The sequence below is a fragment of the Drosophila novamexicana genome, unplaced genomic scaffold (genome assembly GCF_003285875.2).
Source record: "Drosophila novamexicana strain 15010-1031.04,08,12 unplaced genomic scaffold, DnovRS2.1 tig00000008-arrow-pilon, whole genome shotgun sequence".
Classification (NCBI taxonomy): domain Eukaryota; kingdom Metazoa; phylum Arthropoda; class Insecta; order Diptera; family Drosophilidae; genus Drosophila; species Drosophila novamexicana.
Genome location: NW_020824765.1, coordinates 2,088,855 through 2,107,247, shown reverse-complemented (window position 1 = coordinate 2,107,247; position 18,393 = coordinate 2,088,855). Strand labels below are relative to the sequence as shown.

Sequence of the window (18,393 nt, the reverse complement as noted above, 5' to 3'; positions counted from 1 at the left end):
TATATACTTTGTTATTTGGGTTCTGAATAACAAATCATACTCCTCGACTAAGCTGTTTCACTACTTTAATACTAGTTTCTCAGGGGATGCAAATGTAAAGAATATACACACTCTCTTCTTTATCATGCGAATTTTGTTTTCTTAATTTGTTTTTTTTTTTTTTTTTTGTTGTACAATTTTTGAGCATACTCAAAGTATATTGTACAGCATTTTAATCTGTGTACACCTCGTATGCACACACGCACACACACACAGCAGCTTGACGCGCTGCGAACTGTAATCGAAATGATGAACCTTATCGAATAGTTGCTGTCAAAGTTACGTTTACGGGCGAATGGCAGGTGACGTGGAACACGAAACCGACACGAAGAGTTGTCAAATTGATTCCAACGCTTTCAACACTTTCCAGGTCAGCACGCAGAATTCACGAACTTAGTGCACATTTTGCCTTTAATTAAAATTAAACACATACATTAAAATGGTAAGTAAAAAACATATTTTTTGAAAAAGAAAAAGACGAACCAAGTGCCGTCTATTGTTATAGCCTGCTCCTGCAAGTTCGACGTCCGTTGGCAGCGGTTCACGCTCGCCCAGCAAACTGTCGGCGCCACGTAGCGCTGGCGCTGGTGGCGGCAGCACTCTGAAACAACGAAAGACGACAACAACAACGGCGGCCAGGAGTCGTGCTCCAGGCGGAGCAGGCACTGGTGGCATGTGGCGTTTCTACACAGATGATTCTCCCGGCATTAAAGTGTAAGCGAGCCGTTTAACTGAATTAGTTATATTCGCTAAATTAAACATTTTTTCTCTCTCATGTTTGATAGTGGTCCAGTTCCAGTTCTGGTCATGTCGTTGCTGTTCATCGCCTCTGTTTTCATGCTGCACATTTGGGGAAAGTACAACCGTTCTTAGACAGTTCATCGTAGCAAATAAATACTTTCACCTCAACGGACGCGCCGCGACACACAATTTTGTCGACGTCATCAGATTTCTCGCAGACAGTTGCCAAAACAACTACAAAAATAATTGAACTATCGCAGCTAGCACTGTAGTATCTGCATTCCGTTGGTTGAGGCATTGTGTTTTCCACTTGAAATTAATTATTGTCTAAGCTTAAGTTACCCGTCGTTAAATGATAAACTAAATTGTATACATAATTTGTCAAAATTTCTATTTACTTTGCTGCAAAGTTCTTTTGTTTGGAGTTTGTGGCAGATAATCCATTCCACAATTTATGGTGGCCATTTTCATGTGCATTACTTTCGCGCTTCACAGACGCAGTTCAATAGTTTAAAAAGTGTTAAGAACAAATGAATTTGGTATTAAACGAGTAAAAATAACAATGATCTGTGGTCTTTCTCTAGAACTTTAACTTTTGACTTGATTTATTGCGAGCCACTATCAGAGCTTGTCCCATGAATTGCGATTCCTTAAAGTATCGACAGCGTTGTGTACACCTGCGTTCACTGTGTCCTCGCTGGCCGCAAATAATGCAGCCGTAGTGCTGGTCCTTCCGATGCTTTTTCTTCTGGCGATCTCTGCGTTTCAGTTGTAGCCACAGTCTACAATTGGTTTCAATATGACCACGTTGGCCACATAACCAGCAGCGCTGCATAGACTGATACAACGCACAGACGTGGCCCTCGCGCTGGCTGCAGCGGCGGCAGTTCGTGCAGTGCACATAATTGGGTTTCACACACATATCACAAAACTGACAGTGCCGATAGGTTTGGCCGTTCTGCGAGCAGCAGTTGGCGCACCGATCGCAGTGCACGTTCTCTATGCCTGTGTAGCGTTGACATTTATCACAATACTTGTAGCCCTCTGCAGGTTGCAGCTGCAGCAGCTCCAGCGGCACGTTGGTAAAGACGCGTACTGGCGAGCCATAGGAGCGTCGGGCGATGCCCAGATTCGTGTAACGACTGTGGTTGGTGTAGTTCAGCTTATAGTCACACATTTGCAGCTCGGGCATATCCTGCTTTATATAGTTTGCCATATAGTATGGGTATACCCAAAATATGGATAGTGGCGTGGCGGGCAGGCAGTTGATGCGATTGTGCAGACGCACGAGGGAACGCAGCGTATGAGCAATGAGTTCCGTTCTACAGCCAAATGGGGGATCTGTTACAATTAAAACGCGTTCATTGCTGAAATGCAGGGCTGTAGCATAAATTTTTTAGATATGGAAAGCGATCTTACTTGTTGCATTTGAGGAACAGCTCAAAGGGTTCTCGATTGTAGAAGAAGTGATTGTTGCACATGTTGTACAGGCAGAATTCCTGCGGGCTTAGATAGGCACCAAATCGCTCGTCGAAATCTAGCAAAAACGATTGCATTTTGGTACGTCGCAGGTGGAAATGGAGCCGAGGCGCGCCCATGCAAACTACCTTACTACATAAAAGAGAAATTGTTGCATTTACATGGAGTCCTACTTTAATTGCTGCAACTTACTTGATTTTAAGCAAGCGACATTGATCCGCAAAAAATTCCAGGGCTTTCTGATCAAAAAAGTACTGTGCATGCACTTCGTCTTGCGACAGTGCTTCTAGGTGATTTGTTGGATCGGGATCGCTTTGCTCCTTCATTGACTCGGGATAATCGCGAACGTTTGGCAAGCGCTTAAGCTTGTTGCCTTTCCATTGAATCTTATCCATGTGAAAATCACACAGTTTGGGATTCCGATGAGCGGAGCAGGCATAGAAGCCATCGCGTGGAGTTTCACTTTGCTGATAGAATAGCACTGTGGGACCGTGCGGGCAGCAAGGATGCTGATCCGCGGCATCTGCGCCATCTTCCTCAACTTGCAGAAGAAGCTTTTCCCTGACGATTTTTTTATTCATTTGCGCTAACTGACCAAAGGGCAAGGCGTTGCCACTTTTCAAAATATCGGAACTCAAGATGTATATCGATATAAAATATATCGACATCCGCATATGTAAGAGCATTGCAAGTTGCAACATAGAAGCGGCAGCACATTTTTCCAATTATTGTCATAATAAGTTGATATATTATATAACAAGATGAACAGCCTGAAGACAGCAACTATGCGATTTGCCAACTTGGCCAGTACAGCAAATGGCGCATTGGGCAAACGTGATTTCGCCCGTAGTCTTTGGCACATGACCAAAAAGCCGGCGGCGACAGGCGCCAGTGGCGACCATGTTACCGTGTTGAATGTGCACAAGCCCAGCATTAACTGCACTTGTGGCTGCAATGTGCACACCAAAGGTGAGTCTCCCATTGAGAATAACGTCTGTCGCAAGCTTAAAGATTGGCGCATGTTCCTGCATGGTTACATAACCTCAAAGGCGGGCTGCTGACAACATCCAGGGTGATATTTTGAAATGAATGCAAAGGTTTCTTCTTGTCAATAGGTGAACGTGAACTTGTCGAGTTTCTCACCGAGGAGATCGTTGCGGAGCGTAAGGTGCAAAAGGGCAAAACTGTTCCCAGCACATTGGAAGGATTTTGCGTAAAGCTGACTGGCGCCGATGTGGAGCTGACCAAGGAGACGGACAAGGAAAAGGTTGTCGTAAGCTTCAATGTGAACCACACAGTTGACAGCGAGCAAGAGCCTGAAATCAATCCAAATGCCGACAAGCCGGAATTGGGTGAAATGCGCAGCAAGCCCCAGTTCGAAGTGGATATTATTAGAGGTAGCTCCACCCTTTCGTTTACTTGCTCCTATTTGGAGGGAGAGGCACAGGAGGGAGAGTACAATGATGTGTTTTCCATTGATGAGATGTCCATCTACGAGGGCGAGTGGAATGACAAAATCTATGCCGTTGCTGGAGATGTGCTCGATGGCTACTTGTACGATCTGTTGATGAACATTCTGGAGGAGAAGGGCATCAGCAACGAGTTTGCTGAGAAACTCTCCGATCTGGCCACAGCTCATGAGCACATCTCTTACATTGCCTTGCTGGAGAAACTTTCCAAGTTCACAGCCGGCAAGTAAAAACTGAATGTTCGTTGCTAATTTTAAGGCGAAAGTTGTGTAGTTTTTTAAGTTTTCACCAGCAACTGCAGATATGGTACCAATCGTTAGTCTATCTAAACTAAAAACGTTTTTGATCCTTTGTGTTTTTAGACGTATGCTTTCGATTGAACCTAGTTTTTAAGTCCAACGATTGATAAGCACAAGCCCATCTATGTTTTGGCTAATCAACAAAGAGCACGTGCTAAATGACTATCTAGTGGAGCATATGCTCTGGCTTTGATTAAGCTAAATACAACACGTTTTGTTCTATTAATTTATTGATTTTTATTTGGAAACGTGGGCAACCAATATCCTTTAGACTGATTACCAGCGCGATGGCCCAAAATTTGGAGTCTGCGGTCTGTTTGGCGGCAATGTTTGTGGCCGTCTAGGTTGGCCCAAGCCTGATCGCGAATCGAAGGGCTCCGCATGGATCAGTTGCGTGCAAACTGCACAGAAGACCAGCACGAATGTCAAAAGTGATGATAGAAGCCGCATGTTTATAGTTAAAATCTCTTTTCAGTTCTGTTTTTGAGTAGATTGTGCAGTGGACTTTATATATGAAATGTGCCGCACATTTACTGCGCCGGGAAGCACCTGACCTTAAGCTCTCAGCTTCGATAAGCACTCCTGGGAATCACAAAGTAGCACCATCGTATTAAGGTCCAATGAAACAAATGATGCAGATGTGTGTGTAAAAACGTAATGAGTAAATGAGTTGTTTACATCTTGTATAAATAAATATGTCTTTCTTAAGGCCCGACTAGCATATTTCCTGTATCTGTTCTAATATAAATATATTTCATTTCATATTGTTTAGGATTAGGATTATGCATATACATTTGTGTACTTTTTCAATTATTTATTAAAACACACATACATATTTACAAACTTTGAACTTTAAATAATTCTGGCATTGTTTGAACTTAACATAAATTTAATTTAAAACGTTTAATTTACATTCTGCGCCAATTGAAAAGGCGTTACTGCCACGAGCTACTTATACATTTAGACTGTGGAGCTGCGTTTGTGCTTCCAAGGGAATGCGTCCTTACTCCTATCAGGCGCCTCGCGGCTGTTCAATATGTTTTGCTCTGAATCCGTTTTGATCGTATCACCATGGCAAGGCTTTGAATCGGCTAATTGAGGTCAACTTTTGCTTTGGCCGCTTTGGTTTTTGCTCCCACTCTGCGTGTTGTTGTTGTCGTATTCGGTGCCAGTGCTGTAATCCGTTTCAATTTCGCGTAATTCAATTTTCTGCTCACGCATGGCACGCTGTTGGGTTTATCATGGTGTATCTATGAGTAATACAAGGGTCTATGTACAATGAACATCCACCCACCTTTACGCACTCCTGATAAACCTTGAAAATGGGCGCACACACGGAATCATCGGTTTCTCCTTTAAGGAAACGTTCGGAAAACCAGTTATTGAAGCATGCATCGTATTGCTTTTTTAGCTCATTGCAGTCGTCGCCAATGCTGTTCATGCTGCAGAGTGTTGAATTTTTTATTGATAATTTTCACTTGTTAAATAATAATGCCAATAAAACGTGCGACTGCTGCAGAAAGGTTGCCGATAACATATCGATACTTGTCAAGCCGATAGTTCCACAGCAGAACTCTTACCTTTGATAAAGCCGGGTACGGTGACCACTTTTTAAAATATTCATTTTTCCAGCAGGAACCTTGTACTATCGCCTTCAACTGTGCCGTTATTTAAGTTGAAATATACGACACAATTCTTAGCTCATGTTAACAGTTTTAACATCGCACTAAAAATGACACGACTATTTTGTTTTTCTTGTTTTGTTTTTTTTTCTTGTTTCTTTTTAGTTTCCTTTACTGTTTATTTTAATCAAAGACTTGCGCACTTCAGATTTTAGTTCATACAAAATGCATTTATCAATTAGTTTTCTTTTAAGCATAATGAGCGTTGAAACAAATTCACAGTACAGCGTAATAAATAAGGATAAAATGGGTACAATGAAAGGCTGAATAATGAGAGTAGACCTCCGATTCAGGGCTTGGCTGAATCGGAGGTCTGGCCACAGTCGCTATCAGCAGCTGTTCCTCTTCCACAGATCCATTTCCTTAGTCGCAGTGTATTGTTCATGTAATTTGTTTAAAGGCTTCTACTTAGGTGACTGTGTCTACTCTTCCTCGATGGTTTGCACTTGTTGTTGCTGCTGCTGCTGCTGTTGCTTGTGGTGTCCACGTTGGTTGCGGTTGCGCTGATTGCGATTGTCGCGACGCTGGCCGCCCCAGTTGCCGCCTTGGTTATTCTGGTTGCGATTGTAGCCGCGGTCACGATTGCCCATGTTGCCGCGCTGGAAGAAGTTGCCCTGCTTCATGTCGAACACCTTCTCATTGACGTCCACCAGGTTGGTCACCTTGTCAACGAACTGCATGGCCAGGGCCTGCAGGCGCGACGGCTCCGATCGATGCATGACCACCGTTTCGCTGGGATCGTCCAGGCTAGCCATCAGCTCCTCGTTGATAATCATCTTGCTGATAATCGAATGCACCTTTGGCAGAGGCAGCTCATACATTTGCGCCAGCGATGGTATGCTAATCGAAGTGTACACGTTCGAGTAGGTGAACAGATATGTGCGCAGCGACTCCTCCTTGATGAACTTGACAAGCATTTCTCGCACACGTTCCGACTCATAGAACAGATCCCACACCTTTGTGTTCATCTTTTTGTTAACAATGAAATTGGCACACGCCTGCCAGTTGCCGCAGCGCATGGCCTTGGCGGCTGCCACAACGTGCTCGCGCATCGATTCGGGTGGACCCACCAGGGATTGACGTTCGGAGGAGCGCAGCTGCTGGTAGAACGTTTTGCTGATCATACGACGGCGTGCATCAAACTCGTGTGCGGCTATGTAGGGTATCTCCAGGAGCATTGCCGAAACCAGATAAACGCACTCCAGCAGCTCGAGATTGATGTGCATGTGGAATGGCATTTGGCGCTGCTTCTCGATCTTCTCCTGCTCAGCGGAGCGTTCGTGCTGACGCTGAGGCAGCAGTCCCTGAGCAAGCAACTCCTTTGGCTTGCCGGTGACCATCAGATCGACCAGACAATGGTGGGCATCCTTTATGTTCTCCTGACGGAATGCGCACAGGCCCAGATTGGCCATCATGCGATTGTATAGAATACGCGTCGAGGGATCTGCCGCATCGATGTTGTCTTGCAAATGCGACATCAGAACCAAATCGCGCGCCTGGAACCAGTTGTCGTGCATCGCATGATGATAGATGTGCGCCAATATCGCGCGCGTCCTAATCCGATCTGTGTCGTCCTTGGCGTAGATAAACTTGCACAGTTTGTCCATCACCTCAACGGAAGACGGAGCTGTGCCCGCAGCTGGCAGTTCACCCCGCTTGCGCTTAAGCACCTCCGGATCGAACTTGTAGTACAGATGCTCGATCTTTCGCAGGTAAATGCGACAACGCTCGTTGTTGCTGCCGCAGCGCTCGAAGTATTGGACAACCAGCTCAATGGTTTTAACCACATTGATCTCATCCTTTAGCCGCGAAACGTAGTCATTCGAGTGCGGATCGCACTCCTTCAGCAGCTTGGTGAACTCATCATCCAGACGTTCGACGGCAGCCAACGGACAGCCGCGAATGAAATACGGCGCAGCTCCATATTCCTCGTGTTCCTCGGCCACGCTCTCGTTCATGTTGATGTCCGGATTGGCGAGCAACAGTTTTAGCATGCTCTGCATCACCTCGAGCAGCAGGGCCCAGTGCTCCAGCTTCATGGGCTCGGATATCTTTTGATTGTAGTCGAAAATGGCCGAAATGATGTTGAAGTGAATCTTCACGCTAATGGGCGTTCCCAGTTCATGTTGCTCAGAGATGTCGCGCAGCTCGAACAGCAAATCAATTTGCAGGCGGCGATCGGTACGCTTCTTGCCGCGTGCCGACATTATTTCTACCAGTTTGGCAAGCACAAGGGGAATGTCAATTTCAGCATCCTTTTCAAACATTTTAGGCTTCTCAACGACATTGCCCTTGACGACGGTCTCCCATTCGCCATCTTCATCGTCATCGGCGCGCTTGCGCACCTTGTGCTTCTGCTCCTTACGCTTGTCCTTGCGCTTGTCGTCATCCTTGTCCTCCTTCTCGGTGGTGCGCTTAAGGAAACGCTCACGCATGTTCTGGTATAGATTTTCATCCTCTGAGGATTCGGTCTCCGACTCGGTGTCAGAGTCCCAATCGATCGAATCATCAGAATCATCCTCGTCCGCAGCCACTTTGGCAGGCACCAATTTCGCTGCCTTGGGCAACTCGGCCAGTTTGCCGGTGCCGGCGCCAATGCCACCGTCGCTGTCAGCGCCAGCGCGATCGGCGTCGCTATCGTGTGCTTCCCCTTCACCCTCATCGACATCACTTTCCTGGTCGGGTGCTTCTCGGAAACGCGCCAGGTCCTCTTCAAAATCTTTGATATACTTCCGCACCTTTTGGCGCAACGTGCCCAGCGACTTTGAGTTGTTTTTCGAGAGATTTTTGCGCCCCTCTCGATCCTCCCACACCTCATTGATGAAATCTTCAAGCTCGGCAAGGCAGCGAATGTAAAAGCGCGGTGTAATGCCGTTCTCTTCCTTCGAGATGACGGGCAACGCCTTCGTGTAAGCGCGCGTCAAATCCTCAAAGCTGCTCAGCGTATTCGGTATGTCCTTAATCTTCTTATGGTTGCGTATCGTTTTGATGATGCCTGTTAAGTTCTCATAGCGCTTTTCCTTGGTGGAGCGCACCACACGCTTAACTTCCTCTTCGTCATCGCTGAATTGCTGCACAACAATATATTTTTAAATCAAATAAGACTGTGGCGGGCGCCAATGGGATAATATTTAACTTACGAAGTTATTCGCTTTGTTGAAGTTTGACGCTTGAACCTCTTCTTCGCTGGATTCCGATTCCGAGTCGGAGCCGTTGGCAAAGAAACGTGACATGGTACTTAGTTCTGCTTATGCCGTTTTCTGCAAAATAAATAAAACACAAATTACATACAATTTTAAGTGCTTGACTTGTGTGTCACAGAGCGGTTGAGGTTATGTGCAAGCGGCCAACATGGCGTTTGCCAAATATTGACAACAACTTTCTGCCACAATTACGAAGTTATCTTTGTGAGCGCGAGTTGCAATACATGCCGCGTCTGTTGGGCTTCTGTTCCCAACTTGGTTAGTGTCGCTCTGGTCACGGTATTTTACAATAACTTACAATTATTACAGCAAAACGATGTCATTCGCAAGACATCAAAGAAAAGAGGAATAATACAAGTTTTCGGTTATCGATATGTGAATTGTATGAATCGATGTTTTTGACGATGTTTTTGATATTTTTTAACACTGTCATTTATGACAATGTATTTCAACATAAATCTTTTTGACTGTTCTCTTAGTCTGATAAAAAATACTAATATTATTAAAATACGACTTTATTAAATTAATATATTCGCAAAAAATGGTAGGAGTCTTTTTTTTGAAGATTGTTTTTATAATACTTTTGGGAAAATTTTAAGATATGAATGTCAAGCGATTTGCAGTGCCACTTGAGTTTAACAGTGCCAATGTGAGGCTGTCTGTTACAGGTTTAAATAGTTAACATCAGAACAATAGTCTATACTTGAAATTGGAAATAACTATTAACTTCCACGTTTAAAACTAGTGTGATCAACGAAGGAAACACAGTAATAAACCAACTAAACATATTGCTTAGGATATTGTTAGTTGAAATATGTAAAGCATACCTGCGCAGGCGCATCCAATAGCCGGCATTTGGCCCAAACACAGCCCTCTCGCGCCGCAACGCTCCCCGCTGACAATCACAGGTTCGAATGTGTGCGAATTTGTATTGTCAGGCACAGGCAAAATGTTGTCGACGTTTGAGCGCGCCAACAAGTCGTCTGCGTTCGCTTGTCGTGGCCAGTTCACCAGCTGCCAATCGGCGGAAGCGGCAATCTTTAGCATAGCGCGAAATTCAAGCGTTGAGGTCCGTTTCCGGCTTTGGTGTCTGTGCGAAACGTAAAGTGATAAAAAGTCTAAATTTAAACAAAATTAGCCAAGTGTTTAGCGTATTTTCCGTTCGGCAATCGACAATTTACGGGCACGTGTGCTGAGATCCGCCCAATCCCAAAAAAAAAACAAGGAAACTCTGAAACGCAAATGTAAGCACAATAAATAATAATTGGAATTTGATGCAAATGTGTTTATCTGTGTCGCTCAAAGTGCTCAAATGAATATCATAAACTGACCAGGTAAAATCTGATAAAATCCGATAAAATCCGTACAGCTCCTGACATCTGACAACTGACGGTGCACAGATCTGCGAACATTGATAGACAATTTAATGCAGCTTATTTGTAAATTAAAAATTAATTAATTGCATTGCAGGCATTTTACACTTCCTGTTTCACGTAAAGGCCTTACGCCATAAAAATCGCTGCCCTTTGCAATTTATTGTATTTCCAAATGTCCATAGTAAATCTTTCATGCAGAAAAAGCTTATACATGTGTATTTATATCCGAGCTAAAAAAGTGGATTTCCCCTTTGCAATGCTTTTAGTTTTCATTTTAATTTTGGCCTGTTAACTTGAATTGTGCTTCCGTTTATCCACGCGCTTCAGTTTAGCCTTTGGATGTGAGCTCAGGGTGTCCGACAAATTTTAGCCGACCTTTTAACTGAATTAATATATTACGCATTCAGTGCATGTCTTTTGTATGTAACTAGTGTACCTCTATCTTAATACTTTATTTTTCTAATAACAATTGAATTTGTAAAAAATGCTCAGGAGGAGTAAGAACATTTTTGAAGCATACACAACGAAACTTGTATTCGAATTTCGAAAATTTTAAACCGATTTTATAACATATATAATCCAAAGGGTTTAAAATATATCTCATAATCAAATAAAATATTGATTTGATATTTTTGAAGTATATAAATATGTGGACGAAGTATGAAAGATTTAAACAAATTAGTTTAGCTATTGTTTGCATGTTTAGAAAATAGGAATTTATTCAAAAAGTTATTTCTTAACGTTAAGGCTCAAACCCAAAAGACATTGACACCTTAGCTAAGAAAATAGAAAAAGTTTTTAAAATTATTCTCTTTTTTTTTGTCGAGGATTATGCTAACAATAAATGAACAATCAATTAATGAATTATCAAAAAGAAAATTTAGAAAAAATTACTCAAGCTAGAAAATAATTTCAAGTTACAAATTGAAAAGGTGTCGTTTGACACCTTTGTTAGAGATAAAGAAAGCAAAATACGTTTTCTGTTAGTTTTTGTTGTTTAAAATTCAATGCAATCGTTAACCTCTAGCTCAATAAATTTTAAAGCCAAGTAAAGGTCTCCAAAGGCAAGCTTTGGTCTGCGACACGCCCATTCCGTGCTACTGGGACAATTTATGAGTAGCGCACAAAACCAAAATCAAGCCACCGTGGAGCTGCGCGAAGATCCCCAACTATAATAAAAAATGCCAACGAAACAAAAAGGAAAGGTCGAAGTAGAACTTAAAAATGCAAGCATATAGAAGAGAATATGCAAGGCGAGCGGAGCTCGGAGGTCGGAGGTCAGTGCTGGGCTTGGACTGGGGATGCACTTGGCACACGGCACAAAGTGCAACTGTGGCTGCAGGAGAAGCGCGTGCCATTTATTAGCCTTTGGCAGCAGAAGCAGAAGCTGAGCTGGCACACAGCGCGTGGATAAAAACGTGCCCTGGCCGAAACTATTAACGGAAGCCCCCAAGTGCCAGGGCGGAGTGAGGAGAGTTGGTAGAGGGAGAGGGGTTAGAGGCAAACGACAGTTAATGGAAATGTTTATGGCGTCTGCGTAATTGTTGGTTCATGTGCATGTTGTATGCCAGAGGCCATTCGAATGCCATAACCGGCTCTGGACCTGATGGATGTCGGCCAGCGTTCCGCCATCTAAATATAAATTAGACGAGCGCCTCGGCCAAAGTTGGCTAGAATAGAAAATTTGTTTATAATTTGCCGACGCGACAGCAGAAATAAACAATGTAGCCAAATCGTAAAAATCGCTCACCTGAATCACACGGCCATCTTATAGTTGGGCACATATTTTTCCCATTTGCACTTGCTCTAGTTCGGAGAAAATCATTTAATATTCCAGTTTAGACGCCGAAGAGATACAATTCAAATAAATAAGAACGGGCGGGCATTACCCGGCTTTGCAAGGGCCAAGTGCTCTTTTCTTCAGAAGGAAAATCTTCTTGTCTTAAATTTTCCAAAATCCAAGTAATTAATTAAATCCAAGAGCAACGCTTGTTAACGGTAAGCCGTAATTACAATCGACAGCTTCTACAAGGAAGAATCGGGCAGAAACTTTAATTAGAATCAAGCATAATATGTGTCTGTAAACATGTATGCAAATAAGTACTAGTTCAAGTTGAGATTACCAAGTTGATTACTTGATTAATTAGGCAGTCAAATGTTTTGATATTCCTCTACTTTATGTCTATTATGCTTCCACGTGTCCTTTTCGCCTGGGCCTGGGCTTGACTGCCTTGACTGTTATGGCCAAACTTTGTTAGCTCATTAACCCAACCACCCACTTGCTGTGGATATCTTTCAATATGCTCCGAATTCTGTTTGAGTTCGTTCTGTTTGTACTTGCAGATGCCCCCATCCCCAGACTATCCCCAGCTCCGATTGCTACTGCTCTAATTTCGCAGCTAATGCTAACGAATGGCTGTCATTTAATTTCTATGAGCCATAAATTTTTATAATGCACATTCATTAGGTTTCTATCCGCGTGTCCGCGTGTGTGCTTCATCCGCTGCATGAAACTGTGATGTAAGCAGCGCACAGTTGCTGCTAAAAGTTCAGCAACACGCATATGCAGCTAATTAGCTGACAACTTAGAAAGCTAGTTACAATGAAGGCAACATACAGTCTGGAAATAAACTAAACATTCAATATGTATTTGATGTTTTGCGGAATCTCATGATTTTGCTTAGTTACATCTTATATGTATATTCAATAACGAGAGCGAGGTACAGATCCCTGAGGGTATTATTTACCAAGAATTTACATATTCGTAGTTAGCCTTATTAAATAGCATCAACATATCAATAGGATTGCAGATTTGAAAATAATGAATTTAAGAAAAATATCTGCAAGTTTTCAATTAATAATTACATTAGAAGTAACCTTTTAGAAAGTTTTTAAATGAACTGTTTGTTTGGCTGACTTGAGGTTCGTTTTTTAATGAAACTCAAACTTAAAGCTTTTCAGTAGCTGATAATATTTAAAAAAGCTTGAACATGTTGTTAAGTCTTTAATAGTTAGTACTTAAACTTATCAATACATTTATCCAATCCTAAAGGCTGGGTATTAAAAGCGCCGAAGCCACAACAAAAACAAAATTTGAACTCAAAGAGAAAAACAAGCATCGACAAAAGTTTTGGTCGAGCCTTTATAGCTCTCGTGCAAATCATGGGAATCGAGTGCCATTATTCATACCCTGTACACACTCGAAAGAGGCTGTAAAGGTTTTGTTCGTTCTTATGTAACAGGCATATACGACCCTTACGGTTATAAGTCCTTGATCAGAAAGAGGACTAAAGGAGATTCGGGTATGCCTTCTTAAATCTTGAAAACTATATGAGCTAGAGATTTAAAATTTGAATAACATATTCTCATATTTAATTCTCCTATTTTTATAATACCGAATCATATTTCGATTAACGAAAGTCAAATTTAAAGCTATGGACTTTCGTTCTAATAAAAACAAACATAGCTTGCCTTAAATAAGATTCGAAGTTATTTTGGAACTCAACTATCCATTGTATGGAAGTTAATACAGGGTATCCCAGTCGTATATGTTTGCTTTCTTCTTTTTTTGTTTTCTTTGCTTTGTGTTTTTTTTGTTTGCTAGTTTTTCGTGCGGCTTTGTGTAGTATTTAAGGCTTTGTGCACACGCGTCGTATGCTTAATATTAAACAGAGCCCCGACGAGCACATCGCCTAAGCGTTTTGTTTGCTCACGACTCCACACACTTGCCACTTGCCACTTGCCACACATCCCACTTGCCACTCGCCACTTGCCACTCAACTGTGAGCTGCAGTCTGACATTTGCTTGACTTTATTTTGGTTTTGTTTACCGGCTGGCTGCTGAATGTGACGATGGAGGAGTCGTTGCCAGGATCCATTTGGAGTGCCATGTGCCATGTGCCGTTGGCTGGGCGGGCACACACAAAGCCAATCACCACAAAACACTAAAGTAATGATGCTGAACTATGCAAGTGGCTTTTGTCTGCTTCTTTGTCGTATCGAAGGCATCAGAATTTGTTGTTGTCATTGGATTGACCATCAGAATGCTCTATTGTTTTTGTGCTTTGAGCTTAGCCCCAATTCGGTTGCAGATGATTCCAAATCGAATAAAAAGCACAATGATATAATTGGTTTCACAAATCAGGGAGAGCTTTAGATTAAAGGCACACATTTGAAAGAAACTATTGCCGATAAATCTATACGCTTAGACAATAATAAAACTTGACTCGATACGGTTCTGTTCTTACTAAGAGTTCCACTAGGTTCACAGTCAAACTTGTTAAAGTTCAACAGCCTTTAAAAAAAATTATCATCTAGCTCTAGAAAGTCCGACTTGAAGATGCCCTGTACCTAGCCTGTTGCAGATATATATTATATCATATGTTTCCACTCTGCTAAAGGCTATCGGAAATTCTTTTTCTATTGAAATGAAAGACATTCAAAGCTAGGTGAAATATTCAGAATCTGTGTAATTCTTACATATCAAATTTACTGTATCTAGGTCTTATAACCTCGGAAAAAAACAATATGAAAATTGAGTCGTGAAAATGCATAGCTCATAAATTCCCTGAGATACTTTCGTTTGCCATTTTAAATGGGCTCAGATTATCTATATGTATTTAATTGTAATATTTAAATTGATTTAAATATATATAAATATTTAAATAAACGAATTCAGTTTTTTGCTTAAGTTCTAATTAAAGTTATGCATAAATAAAAATTATTTCATTTCATGCTTTCAATAATTTGCTATACTTTAAGCAGCTCGTTGTCTGTTGAGCACGATAAAAACGGATTTAGTTTTTCGCTTAATTTTCTATTATAGTTCTGGATAAACACAAAATATTTCATTTCATATATTCATTAGTGAAGTTTCGTTGTTTAACGAATTTCCGGCTTGGACTATTTTAAATAACCAATGAGCACACGAGTGGCACCCATAAGTATGCTCTGTATTTGGGCTTGGGTAGTAGAAACCAAATGCAATTAGCCTTATTAGATTGCGTTAAACATGAGACCGCAACATTAGAAAGTCACAAGGCCAACAAATTGGCGTGCTTTTAATTTAAAAGATTGTTTGGTTTTATGAAAATGTTGAGAATTGCATATACTATAGCAAGTACAGTGTTCACTGCTTGGCGCGTGCCAGTATAATGTTGAAATTATCATTAATTAACTAACTGAAGCAGACGTTTTTAATACTTTCGTCAAGACAGTTTTGATAAGCGCACGCGCTCGGAATTAATGAAATGGCGGCGACCTTTTCCCGGGCTCTGTGCTCGGAGGCGCGGATTGGTGTGGGGCGTGTTCTGTTCGGCGTCTGCTCTTAGCTGAAATTAATTTATCTTTACATGTCCCATTCCTTATCCGTGTTTGAATAAATTTTGCAGCTTTATGTTAGCTCAATGCTTGGCATTCCTATAGTTTGTTTGTGGCAGCACCAACAGGATGCTCAATAATTGAAAAGGACTTGACATTTAGCTCAAAAATTAAGTTTTGCATTACGTTTATCAACTTGGTTAAATTCTTTGCAAATTCTTATACCAATAGAGCATTATTTTCGTAAAACTAAAATACTTGATAACATAATATATTGACCTTTTCCGACTTTTAAACTTATGAGGTTCTGGTTTATTAAGATTATGTGCACTTTTCAGGATCTCTAGACTGCACGACTATGAGACACCCATTACCCAGTAACTAATTTTCGAAAGTGCATTTCTATATATACACACTCGATAAATAAAATGATATCATATATATACATAGACATATTTGTATTATCCACGTATCTGTTTGTTTTCTAAGCGTTATGAGGACTTTTTGACGACTTTAAGATTCATATATCAAAAACAGAACAGTTGTTTTGCTTATAAATTTTTGAAGGACAAGTATTTTATCAGAGTTTGTTGTCTACAGCTTTTTTGATATCCAAGATACACACACAAAAAACAGGAGCTGCACGGGGTATCTGCAAGTTGTGCTTCCTCTCATTTAAAGTAAACCTGTTTTTAATTCTAAAGGATTTCTATCCATCTTATTTGTATGTAACATGGTTATTTAATCCAATATACAGCTCCTATAGGAATAATGAGGTTAAATTTATATAAATATGAATACCCTGAATAGCCAAAGGGAATATTTCTCGGCAACATATTTGAGTGTCGTCAAGAGAATTAAATCCTTGAGGACCCTTGGGGAATATTTCTATACAAGTATTTAACATTTAATAACAGAAGCTATGCTTTCAGTTATTAAAGACATATGCACGGTGTGCTAATTCTATGCTTATGATATTCTGTGGTTGGTTTTTAAATTGTCGCGCCTAAGTAGGCCAAGAGTCAAAGGCCAAACGTAATTTACATGAGCAAAATTGAATCTGCCCCATTTTTCATAAATGACAGCCCACTCAGGCGTTTTTCACACATTTAATGAGCCGACGCCGATGCCGACGCCTCCGTCCTTGTGTCTGGCCACCTTCCATGTAAGCTGTCATGTAATTTAATACAGCGCCAACTGCCGACACCCAACCAATTAACTGGGGGCTATTGTGCACAAATGGACCCGGTCCGGAGCCGCAGGGCGGCGGCATGTGAGACAAATTACAAAATGAAAATGATATATGTATATCTGCTGATGCTTGGGTGGAGCGCGCGCAGGGGCGGTGACGGGATTGCAACCACTGCTAAAAGACGGGGCCTGTCACTCAAAGCGTCCATCCAGCTCGCAATTTATGCGACGAGAGCCATCCAAATTCAAACTGTTGCTCTTGACGGGCACGGCCACCAGAACTGGCGCTCAGTGTTGCCAATTTAGCTATTTTAAAGCTAAATTCTTCTGTTTTCAGAGATCGTCTGAAACAGTTAAGATAGACATAGTATTCTGACTGATTTTACCGCGTCTATTTTAGTTCACACTCACTTTCATTTAGATGGCAAAGCTTGTGGCTGCTTGGAGCGATAACTAAGACTTGAAGTACTAGATTATACAAGCTGGCACTGATCATTAAATAGAATTTTGCACGAACTGCTTATTTACTTTAAAGGCAGTCAGCTCTTTGCCAATTTGAATTAATTAGTTTTAGCTATTAGATTTAGCTGCTTCTTGCAGCGACAGTCGGCGGCACTGCTCTTGGCACCGGCACTGTGGCCATCAAAGAGATGTCAACAAACTGGAGTGAACAAAAACCGAAGCGTTTTGAGGCAGTTGCTCGGAATTATGCAAATTGGCGGCATTTGGGGTCTGTCGTGTTGCTGCAACAAAGATGCTTAAAATAAAAAGCGGCCAAATATGAATTAATGAGCAAAAGAAAAACATTGACGAGCGAAATTGTCAGCACACAAGCAATTTGAGAGCGAGGCGTTCAAAGGCGCCGACAAGTGGAAAACATTTCGCAGCCCAGGCACCAGAGGATGTCTAGAGGGTATTGGCACAGCAGGAGGCTCTTGTCACATGCAGGCACCATATAAATATCGATCGAATGTGCTTAGCCAAAGACAAAAACTTAGCTATTTTCAATTCACACAGGAGCATATATTTGAACATGCAGGCAAATTGACTACATCATTAGCTGCCCAACTTCAAAAGATGTTCTTATTTATTATTATAAAATGTCAAATGTGACATTTAACTTATCCATCAATCTTAACTTGTTATCAGGCCCATTCGATTTTTTTCCCCTACTCATATACCCTTGTCTAGAATATTATGAGTCTGTCACGAGATATGGGCACTTATCCTTACATTCAGCGCCAACTAGTCTCAGAGTATTTAAACTATTGCATTTAATCTTTTCATAGATTCTAGACAATTAAATTAGAAATTTTCTAAATCTCATCAGCATTAGCCTACTGTCAAAGCTATTATGAATGGAAAATTCTTTGGTTTTTCAAGATATCCTGTCGAAACTGAGCAAAAGTCTTTGTGAGGGCATTGAATATTCGTCTTGCTTTGGTTTGGTTTCAATATTTTACCAACATGTATCCAGTTTGGGTTGTCCTGTGCGGTCGGTGTGTGCTTTAAATTGTCAGGCGCAAACAACAAAAGCTGTCGCTGCCCGGCTTTATGCGAGAAGACCATTACTCAAGTGCATAAATCAACCGCCA

At 41.5% G+C, this 18,393-nt stretch overlaps 5 protein-coding genes and 1 long non-coding RNA gene across 7 annotated transcripts in view; 2 read left to right on the top strand and 4 right to left on the bottom strand.

The window, feature by feature from the left end:
* The first annotated feature begins 380 nt into the window (after positions 1–380).
* Positions 381–1,167, top strand: LOC115757812 (protein transport protein Sec61 subunit beta). Its single transcript, XM_030698238.1, has 3 exons — positions 381–481; positions 545–753; positions 825–1,167. Exons 1-3 carry the CDS (start codon positions 479–481, stop codon positions 910–912), a joined length of 300 nt encoding a protein of 99 aa, XP_030554098.1. The 5' UTR covers positions 381–478; the 3' UTR covers positions 913–1,167.
* Positions 1,168–1,341: 174 nt separating this feature from the next.
* Positions 1,342–2,840, bottom strand: LOC115762726 (rRNA N6-adenosine-methyltransferase ZCCHC4). The gene is made up of 3 exons (XM_030705060.1): positions 2,452–2,840; positions 2,200–2,391; positions 1,342–2,147 (listed from the first exon to the last, which is right to left on the bottom strand). The coding sequence occupies exons 1-3, from the start codon at positions 2,838–2,840 to the stop codon at positions 1,361–1,363; spliced, it is 1,368 nt and encodes a 455-aa protein (XP_030560920.1). The 3' UTR covers positions 1,342–1,360.
* A 109-nt stretch (positions 2,841–2,949) lies between these two features.
* LOC115757804 (complement component 1 Q subcomponent-binding protein, mitochondrial) lies at positions 2,950–4,236 on the top strand. Its single transcript, XM_030698226.1, has 2 exons — positions 2,950–3,228; positions 3,375–4,236. Exons 1-2 carry the CDS (start codon positions 3,021–3,023, stop codon positions 3,956–3,958), a joined length of 792 nt encoding a protein of 263 aa, XP_030554086.1. The 5' UTR covers positions 2,950–3,020; the 3' UTR covers positions 3,959–4,236.
* Positions 4,237–4,841: 605 nt separating this feature from the next.
* On the bottom strand, positions 4,842–5,721 carry LOC115764786 (TP53-regulated inhibitor of apoptosis 1-like). The gene is made up of 3 exons (XM_030708031.1): positions 5,608–5,721; positions 5,322–5,469; positions 4,842–5,254 (listed from the first exon to the last, which is right to left on the bottom strand). Exons 1-3 carry the CDS (start codon positions 5,649–5,651, stop codon positions 5,129–5,131), a joined length of 318 nt encoding a protein of 105 aa, XP_030563891.1. The 5' UTR covers positions 5,652–5,721; the 3' UTR covers positions 4,842–5,128.
* Positions 5,722–5,783: 62 nt separating this feature from the next.
* LOC115764758 (eukaryotic translation initiation factor 3 subunit C) lies at positions 5,784–10,067 on the bottom strand. 2 transcript variants are annotated; one of them, XM_030708005.1, is made up of 3 exons: positions 9,740–10,067; positions 8,850–8,969; positions 5,784–8,780 (listed from the first exon to the last, which is right to left on the bottom strand). In XM_030708005.1, exons 2-3 carry the CDS (start codon positions 8,940–8,942, stop codon positions 6,132–6,134), a joined length of 2,742 nt encoding a protein of 913 aa, XP_030563865.1. In that variant the 5' UTR covers positions 8,943–8,969; positions 9,740–10,067; the 3' UTR covers positions 5,784–6,131. The 2 variants fall into 2 exon arrangements, with proteins under 2 accessions (XP_030563865.1, XP_030563857.1); XM_030707997.1 differs by lacking the exon at positions 9,740–10,067 and adding an exon at positions 9,211–9,304.
* An 889-nt stretch (positions 10,068–10,956) lies between these two features.
* Positions 10,957–18,393, bottom strand: part of LOC115764803 — a 39,546-nt gene continuing 32,109 nt past the window's right edge. The window contains exons 2-3 of the long non-coding RNA XR_004018045.1: positions 12,039–12,313; positions 10,957–11,958 (exon numbers count right to left, since the gene is read on the bottom strand). This is a non-coding gene — a long non-coding RNA (uncharacterized LOC115764803). The remainder of the gene's footprint in view (positions 11,959–12,038; positions 12,314–18,393) is intronic.